The 10000-nt window shown below is 47.0% G+C and overlaps 1 protein-coding gene across 1 annotated transcript in view; it reads left to right on the plus strand.

The window, feature by feature from the left end:
- Nucleotides 1-3083: 3083 nt before the first annotated feature.
- Nucleotides 3084-10000, plus strand: part of bmp2b (bone morphogenetic protein 2b) — a 7042-nt gene continuing 125 nt past the window's right edge. Inside the window, 5 exon segments of the mRNA XM_061242060.1 lie at nt 3084-3548; nt 4516-4892; nt 8376-8754; nt 8756-8882; nt 8979-10000. The exon segment at nt 8979-10000 is cut by the window's right edge and continues 125 nt beyond it. Coding sequence (XP_061098044.1) covers nt 4529-4892; nt 8376-8754; nt 8756-8882; nt 8979-9326 — 1218 coding nt within the window. The 5' untranslated portion in view covers nt 3084-3548; nt 4516-4528 and the 3' untranslated portion in view covers nt 9327-10000.

Genomic DNA, 10000 nt, shown 5'->3' on the forward strand with positions numbered 1-10000 from the left:
TGTGTGTGTCTTGGGTTAGATTGAAGGTGTGCGTGTGTGTGTGTGTGTCTGGGGTTAGATTGAAGGTGTGCATGTGTGTGTGTGTGAGTGTGTGTGTCTGGGGTTAGATTGAAGGTGTGGGTGTGCATGTGCGTGTGTGTGTGTGTGTGTGTGTGTGTGTGCGTGTGTGTGTCTGGGGTTAGATTGAAGGTGTGCGTGTATGTGTGTGTGTGTGTGTCTGGGGTTAGATTGAAGGTGTGTGTGTGTGTGTGTGTGTGTGCTTGTGTGTCTGGGGTTAGTTTGAATGGTGTGCGTGTGTGTGTGTGTCTGGGGTTAGATTGAAGCTGTGCGTGTTGGTGTGTTTGCTTGTGTGTGTGTGTGTCTTGGGTTAGGCAGAAGAAGAATTTTTCCTGACAAAGAGCCTGTGAACTCAATAGGGATCGTCTGTGGAATCGCAGGGTTCTGTTTGGAACCAGCCTGTATCGCAGGGTTCTGTTTGGAACCAGCCTGTATCGCAGGGTTCTGTTTGGAACCAGCCTGTATCGCAGGGTTCTGTTTGGAACCAGCCTGTATCGCAGGGTTCTGTTTGGAACCAGCCTGTATCGCAGGGTTCTGTTTGGAACCAGCCTGTATCGCAGGGTTCTGTTTGGAACCAGCCTGTGTTGTCAGAGCTGCTTTGTCACTGTTTCTGTGATATTGCTGGATTCAGTATTTGTCCTAAAATTTGACTAATAATTAACACAGGGCTCTTTTCCCTTTACATACCCGGTTGAAACAACGTCAAACAAAGGTAAGGACAAACAGACTGAATTCTGACCTGAACAGGCGTTCACTGGCATTGTTTGCTGGATGCTTCTTCCTCTTTGAAGTCAGTGAAATGTGGAATGTGGGCATTAGCATGCCGGTGCTTGAGAGGGAATGCCCCCGTTTGGGAACGCCTCCGTTGGGAACAGCTCTGCAGGTGGTTCCCCGGCTGCAGGTACGTTCCCGGAGCGTTCGCGGGGCGTTTGCGGGTCCCCAGCGGGTAGTGGGGAAGATGAAAGATGCCTCCACAATCTGCATAATCCATGTGCTGTCAATTACAGATCATCTTAAAGACTGATGACTTAATCCACCAATTAACACCCTGCGATCAGTCATCAGTGAGCAGGTCATTAACCCAGCTCCGGGGAGGGGGGGCTCCCCCCAGTAAAACTCTCCCCTGTAAAAGTATACAAATATTTTTAACAATAAATATTTGTGCTTTCCTCTGTACAAGAAAACATATTTCATTAAATCACTTATAACTGTCTGTTTTTTGGGTTTAGATATAGAAAAATACACAGTTGGAAATCATATTATTACACACTTTCATCCTCCCACTTTTTATAGATATGGTATGTCATAGTTCTGGGGAAATAACCCTGTGTTTAATCTTTCACACCATGTTGCAGTGATGTGGACATGGTACTGTATGTATTTTGCATTTGGGACATTGTGCGTGTGTATGCTGTGTGTGTGCACTGTGTGTGTGTGTGCTGTGTGAGTGTGTGCACTGTGTGTGTGTGTGCTGTGTGAGTGTGTGTGTACACTGTGTGTGTGCTGTGTGAGTGTGTGTGTGCTGTGTGAGTGTGTGTACGCTGTGTGTGTGTGCTGTGTGAGTGTGTGTACGCTGTGTGTGTATGCTGTGTGTGTGTGCTGTGTACGCTGTGTGTGTGTGCTGTGTGAGTGTGTGTGTACGCTGTGTGTGTATGCTGTGTGTGTGTGTTGTGTACGCTGTGTGTTTGCGCAGTGCGTGTGTGTCTCAGGGCAGTTATCAGCAGTGAGATGGGGTGCAGGTGTAATAATCTCCTCATGAGCAGGAGGGGGTTTGATCCGGTCGGGTGTTGATCCGGCCGGGTGTTGATCTGGTCTGGGTGTTGATCCGGTCGGGTGTTGATCCGGTCTGGGTGTTGATCCGGCCGGGTGTTGATCTGGTCTGGGTGTTGATCCGGCCGGGTGTTGATCTGGTCGGGTGTTGATCCGGTCTGGGTGTTGACAGTTTCTCAGTGCATCATGGGAAAATCACACCATGAAAGGCTTGTGATACAAAGACTGATTTTAGTTTGTAAATTAATTTCTGTTGAATAATTTGTGCAAGGTATTTTGTGTAGGTGATGCCTCTGGCACAATATATTCAATATTAAGTATTAAGAATTAATATTTAGTATTAAGAAAAATGAATTAGTGAAGTGATTTTCTACAAAATATATTAACATCTGACAGCACTCTATAACAGAAATATATGAGCAAACTGGACTCCTAGCAGAAGGAGGGGGGAAGTCACCCTGCTCTGTTTGTCATAAGCTGCATGAAAGCAACAGCTCGGTTTTATTGTCGGTATTATAAAAGCAAACTACCGTCTGCAAACTGCAGCTAACTCGGGGGTAATACAGGGGAAACTCTCACAATTTGTACCGATGTAAGTGCTAATGAGATTTATGTCAGCGGCGCACGTAGGCGCACTGTTCCTGTACAACGCGCCATTGTGTAGTCCGCGTGCGTTCCCCATTCTCTCCACACGTTGGCGCACTGGGTCTGCGCAAGTTTCCCCCGAAATCCGATTAGATCTCCGACGGCACTGTAATCAAACACGCGTTTCCCCTCTGCCTAATTCTTGTATTGGATCATGTTTATGGTATGCACGCTGCAGAACCCTTTCATGCTGATGCAATCAAATTAGAAATATTTCTGCTTTATTGCGTGACTGATAATCATTCAGAGTATTTGGCTGAACTTTACAGAGATATGATGGAATTAAAAATACAGTAAATGAAATAGATCACCTGCGATTTTAAAAAACAATCCCTAATCTATTTATCGATGCACATGAACGAAAATATGTATAGGCTTTGCTTCGCTATATGCTGGCTGTATATATCGACAGGAAAAAAAAAAACTTTTAAACCATGAATCGGAAGTAGTGACTCAATAAAGTTACGACTAGGCTATATTTATGCGTGTTCCCGATTACGTATTAACACACACACCTTTGCGTTGGCAGACGCAGAGTTAAATCAGCTTTAAAGTATGTGAAGAACGCGCACGCAGTGGCCGTCCCTCGCGCTGGGACAGGAGGCGCTTTCGCCGCCGCTTATGACTGACAGCTCTGCGCCAGTGACATCACCCGGGCAACAGAAGTACTCTGTGGAAAGAGCAGGCTGCAATCAAAAGTACGGGATCGTCGTGTGGTGTTCAGGGAAGACGATTTAAACCGCCTGGCAGTCATGGAATCGAGCGAACAGCAGTGTACAGCGCTGTGAAACTCACGCGCCTTTAGGTTCAACGCCCAGCACGGGCACTGAAAAACAAGATCCGAGAGACAATCCGAGGGCAATCTCGAGTGATATTTTCTAATCAACAAAAACTTTATTCCTACTCGGTTCCATCAGCGTCACAGCTGCAGAAAATATGTGGAAGGAGAGGCGGACTCTGGACTCTGGACTCTGGGTCTCGGTTTTCCGCAGAACCTCTGTGTGGAATAAGGCGACCTGATGCGGAACCTTTTGGACTACACAGCACGCGCAGCGAGCGGACAGGTCTCCACATAGGTAACCTGCAGGTTTAATTACCACCGTGTTTGATGGTGCGCAACGGCTCGGATCCACAATGTAGCTGTATGAAACGGCAAACCATCTGCTTTCTGTCTTTTGACTAAAGGCGAGTTTGATTTCACAGACAATTACTTATTTGTAAATGAAACGGCTTTTCGACTAGAGGAGGCGGCACGAGTGAGACGCGTGTTGTGAGCTCAGCCTAAACGCCTTGACTAGGCGCGTTTGGATGACTGCTCAAAAGAGTGCATTTTCATGGATGTCTGAAATGTCTAATCGCGGTATGCGTTCCAGTGGACCCGTTTGAGGGAGTTTCAAAGCGCTTCTTTACGGTAGCCGTGCCTTTGATTTGAGCCAGTCGCGGAAGCGCTTCAGATTTAACACCTGCAGGACTGCCTCTCTGTAACTCTATGATCTAATCTTATTTCAGACACAACAGCCTAACGTCACGGCCTCTGCATCCCCACACGTGTATGGGGCCCTGTCTGTTGTCTGCAATAAACATCTTGTATAATTCCTGTGTTCTCTGGATCATAAGACCTCATAGGCGGCATTCACAGCTTTTCAGAATTATTCGGGGTTTTTTTGCCGTCCATCCACTCTTTAAAGACAAATGTCATAAACGTTGCATTCCTGATATTCCTATTTATATATTTGTGTTGTTGCTTTATTTACTACACATCCTTTCGAGGTATTATTTTATTGAATGCGTTGTTCCCTGCCTCTTCCCCTGTAATGTACTAATAGATCTGGCGGTGGTGTTATTTCAGTCAGTGGGGCGGTTTTGTTCTGTACTTCAAAGTGGCCTCACATCCTTTTAACCCCCTGCATTAAACTCTTCCTATAGAAGAGCACAGTCCTGCTGGCCATACCAGCCTGAGCGCGCTGCACCTCCAATGGCCCGAGCAATTTCTCATGGAGTAGCGACGCCTGAGTTCTGACACATGGTCTCTGCTCTCTCCAGACACAGATCGATCATGGTCGCCGGGATCCGTGTTATCATGGTAATGCTGATCTGTCAGGTGCTGTTCGGGCGCTCGGCCGGACTGATTCCCGAGGTGGGTCGCCGGAAGTACGCTGAGGTGGCCGGGCAGAGCGCAGCGCAATCGGATCGCTTTCTCAGCGAGTTTGAGTTTCGACTCCTCAACATGTTCGGACTGAAGCGGAGACCGACCCCGAGCGCGAGCGCGCAGGCGGTGATCCCGCAGTACATGGTGGACCTTTACCACAGACACGCCGGGACCGTGGACCCCAGCCCCGACCGAGCGAGGCGCTCCGCGACGAAACACTCGGAGTTCTCCGCAAGCAGAGCCAACACGATTAGGAGTTTTCACCACGAAGGTAAGTCTCCCCGACATGTCCCGCTTTTCAAGTGTTTCCAAGTACAATTATGTTGGATGATGACTGACATGTTGTGGAAAAAACTACACGGCGGTGTGAGCCCGTTCCCTCCCAGAAGATCTGACGTGTACATTTACTTAACCGTAAACACAAAGACATTATTTCCACATTACGCATGGGTGCGTACAGTAACTCCGTTACCTGTTGATTTTACTCAGCTTGTGTATTTATCAGTGAATAGCAGTGTAATGTTGTCTAATTAAGTCAGATAATCATAAGCAAGTAATTGACACTTACATTAACTGCGCATTCCTCTGTTTCACAAGTGACTACAGGCTATAGATGTAATTCGTGCCACTGCATTTGACCTTGTTTGGCAACAGGTGATTGACCAGTTATGACCTTTATGGATGTACATATAAATAATATTATTTGTGTTGTATATTATATGTGAACCATTTCTCCTCAGAAAAACTGGAATATTGTCTTTAGGGCGCACAGATCGGGAAGATCGTTATAGTGACGTTAATATCCAGCACTTTCAAAACCCTGTCCGCGCGGCCAGAGCACGAGCGCGACCACATCGCTGTACGGAAGTAGCTGGATTAAATATTAAAAAACCAACTATTGCGAACCCTTTTAATGAATAAACATGTCTTAACACTATCCTCGCATAACACAAAACATATATTAATGATAGCTACATTAAAATATGTTCTGTCATCGTACATTTGGCAGCATCAGCAGTAGCCTATGGCTCTAGGTTGTAGATTTGAGCATCGGAAATGTTGTAGGTAAAGTGACTGTAGTGATGCGTTCTCTTGGAAGCACTTTTTTACTCCATTTACTCCAACGCAAACCCAAAGGCACCGAGATAATAAATAGCGATTTGGACCGTCTCTCGAGCACGTGCACTTGGTGATTTGGGTATCACGGGTATAGCCTCTGTTACCAGGGAAACAGCCAGACACTATAGTAGTACCCCATATAATCATTGAAGGAAATTATTTTGTTTCGAAAAGAAGGCTATGCTTTGTTTTGGATATGTCTAGTATCTTTTTAGAGGGGAAAAGAAAAAACAGTTCACATTAAAAACAAGATGCATAGTTGAAAAGGTGGTAACTTGGTGTGTATACAGGCTAAATATATTCATGGAAGATTCGTCATATTCTGTACAACCTGAATACATTCCCGTACAAAGTCCGCCTTTCTGAATAAATGAGTAGCCTACAGCTAACCAATTAATGTCTCATCCAAGACACGGTTCATTCGCAAGACAGTCTTACGGCCAAAAAAACCCCCAAAGTGGCGTGATCTACCAGTCTGAGCATTCCTGGTGACGCACCGGAACCGACTGTGACTGTGTCACTTAAGTGCCACTTAAGTGTCGCTGTGTGTCAGCTGCGTGCGCCTAGGCCCTGTCATAAAGTGTTATTAAGTTATTTGGCCCTTGAGGGATCTCCGGTGCTAACTCCGTTTTTGGAGATTTCACGATAGCGGGCACACGGCGGCCGAGTCAGAGTCAGAGTTGTCCGAGGACAGTGAACATGATGAAACCTGCGTTCCATTTAAGTGACGGTGTAGCGAAATGACCCACCCAACGCATTTCCCGCACAGCCGTTACAGGCAATTATCATGTCATCGCACCGTTAAACTGTCTAATTAATACACATGTGCCATTTATTGTTTATCTGCGGATGTATTTTACAGTTCAGCACATTAGCAAAGTCCTGGAGTTGTAATGAAAAGACAGATGCAACTATTTGTCTTTGAGGACTGATAGAAAGCTCAAATTTCGAAATAGCAGTAAAATAGTGAACTTTAGTGACACCCAGTGGCAGTATTGGTGCATTGCCGCCAAAGAGCTTCAATACTCTCTTCAGCGCCTTTCCTCAATTCTACCTTAAAACATCCGCATTAAGAAAGAAGAAGGTTACAGGTCAGGCGTTTCAGTTAAATCATATTTCAGAAGTAACATTTGAAATGTATTTCTTACTTTTAATGTGCACATCATAATGGTTCAACTTGAGAATCCTCATGTTATCCTTTTCGATTCCCAAATGAGATATTTAAATGTTATTTAACCCTTCAAGGTGTAAGATCACAATTATGTGATTAGAATGTTGTTAACAATAACATTCTAATGTTCATGTAACGAACACTACAGGTAATTGAAAGCAGTTCAACACATTACATTACATTACATTATTGGCATTTGGCAGATGCTCTTATCCAGAGCGACGTACAACACTGACTTAGAGGTATGGAAAAACTCATTTTTAAACACCCATGGTTAATTTTAACATCCAGGCCTTATGTTTAAGATCAAGGAACCAGGTGTACCTCAAAATAATGTCGTTTTCATTATTATTTTATTCCCATCAATCCGATTATGGAAGGAATCAATTCCCTTTATGATTGTTGGCGTGTCAGTCTGCATAAAGCATTGAATCACACTTACAGATAACTTAAATAAGCAAGCAAGTTCATTTGAGTTTGGAGTTCCTCCAAAATGGCCTAAAACCATAGCACTCTCCAGTTACATAATCGTGTGTTTTTTAACAAACAATATTGTCAATATTTACTTTCCAAATTAATTACCTCACATTAAAAATAGCAACTGTCAGGTTTTTTATGTTTATAGCCACATAATGTTTACTCTAAAGGGTTGGTCTGACTAGCAGGTCAAACGTTTGCTTGTTTGGCCTGAAGTGCACTGACTGCTAATAGCGTGGAGGATTCTGCAATGATTGTTTTATACGACACACATGTAGGTTTCTCTCAGTGCACGCTCTGCCTGGTGCCTCTCTGCATCCACCACAACAGAAGATGAAGTTTGAAATTTGGCGCAGAGAGCTCTCAATATAATCTACCACAACTGTACACATAGAAAGGAATTTGTGTCAAAATTTTTGCAAGTGAAAAGTAATGAGCAGGCAAGCAGAGTAGTCACATGGCCCAGCATGATGTCTGACACAGATAGCAACACTGTGAGCTTGCCTGTGAAAACTAAAACCTCAACAGCTAAGCCAGGAAATGACCGCAGTGTGTGTTTGATAGAACCTAGTGGCCTACCGTTAGCCTGCCGTTAGCCTACCGTTCCTGCAGAAATGAAGGATGCTGATTTTTCCATATCTGTGGTTTACAAGGTTGGGACATGCTTGGACATGTTCTCAGTGTAACTCTGCAGGAAAACTGGCTTCTTCTGAGGGGGAGGGAACAGAGAGAGAGGGGAGCAAATGTGTCAGGAACGAAGAACAGACTCCAAAAACGGAATTTCCCCAAAATCTTTTTATTCATATTCTATATGAGGTGGATGCAGGTGCTGTTTTAATGGCATGACAAGGAGATTCACATGTGTACACGTGTTCTGAGTCACACCCAGGTGTAGCACATGCTAAACTTTTTTATTTTCATTGTCATTGAGCATAGTTGTAGAGTAGCTGATATTATGAAGTGCTAACGTGCTAACTCTTCCGGCAGAGTCGATGGAGGTGCTGTGCAGTGTGGAGGGGAGGACGACCCAGCGCTTCCTGTTCAACATCTCCTCCATCCCCGGCCAGGAGCTGCTCACCTCCGCAGAACTCCGGGTATTCCGGGCGGGAGCGACTCCGTCGGACCCCAGCACCTCTGCCAACAACAGCGCCGGCCTCCACCGCATGAACGTCTACGAGATCTTCAGACCCGCCCGCTCCCGGGAGGAGCAGCCAATCACGCGGCTCCTGGACACGCGCGTGGTGCAGGAGGGGCGGAGCCAATGGGAGAGCTTCGACGTGAGCGCGGCGGTGTCGCGGTGGGCCGCTGACGGACGGGCCAATCACGGGCTGGAGCTGGAGGTGCTGCACCCGGGGGGGGCGGGGGGGGGGGCACGTGAGGGTCAGCCGGTCGCCGCAGGGGGGCGGGCGCGCCTGGGCGCAGGTGCGCCCCCTGCTGGTGACGTTCGGGCAGGACGGGCCGGCCCAGGCGCTGCACCGGCGGGAGAAGCGCCAGGCCCCGCCCCAGGCTCCGCCCCAGGCCCCGCCCCAGGCCCCGCCCCAGGCCCCGCCCCAGGCCCCGCCCCAGGCTCCGCCCCAGGCCCCGCCCCAGGCCCCGCCCCGCTCCAAGCAACGCAGGAGGCAGCGGGCCGCATGCCGCCGCCACGCCCTGTACGTGGACTTCAGCGACGTGGGCTGGAACGAGTGGATCGTGGCCCCGCCCGGATACCACGCCTTCTACTGCCACGGCGACTGCCCCTTCCCCCTGGCCGACCACCTCAACTCCACCAACCACGCCATCGTGCAGAACCTGGTGAACTCTGTGAACAGCCACATCCCGCGGGCCTGCTGTGTGCCCACCCAGCTCAGCCCCATCTCCCTGCTCTACCTGGACGAGCACGAGAAGGTCATCCTCAAGAACTACCAGGACATGGTGGTGGAGGGCTGTGGCTGTCGCTGACCTCTGACCTCTGACCCCCGAGACATGGTGGTGGAGGGCTGCGGCTGTCGCTGACCTCTGACCTCTGACCCCCGAGACATGGTGGTGGAGGGCTGCGGCTGTCGCTGACCTCTGACCTCTGACCCCCGAGACATGGTGGTGGAGGGCTGCGGCTGTCGCTGACCTCTGACCTCTGACCCCCGAGACATGGTGGTGGAGGGCTGTGGCTGCCGGTGAACTCTAACCTCTGACCCCCTCCACCCCCTCACCCTCTCCGTCTCACAATGAAGATTCTTATTTATATTAAAGACATACAGACCACACAGTTATTTTGATTAAATATATGAATATATTTATGTCTACTTAAGTGTCAGGAAAAAAAATATTCTAATTAGAGGAATTAATCCTTTTTATGGATTTAAAATGTATTTCTGATGTACATGTTTTTTTTTTAATGGGTGCAATACCACACATGAAGTATAATGCTCAGATTTTTATTTTGTATTTATTTCTATTTTAACCACTTTTGTAAATAAGTGTATTTATGTGTAATCCTGAGGAGATATAGACTCTTGTGGATACATGTGTCCAGAAAGGTAGAAATGTATGTATTTGACTTAAGTGTGCCTTAAAAGTGATAGATTTGAGAAAATGATTTGTTTTTTATAAAAAATATTGAAGAGTGAAGACAGAAA

Source organism: Conger conger, chromosome 5, assembly GCF_963514075.1.
Source record: "Conger conger chromosome 5, fConCon1.1, whole genome shotgun sequence".
In the NCBI taxonomy this organism is placed as follows: Eukaryota; Metazoa; Chordata; class Actinopteri; order Anguilliformes; family Congridae; genus Conger; species Conger conger.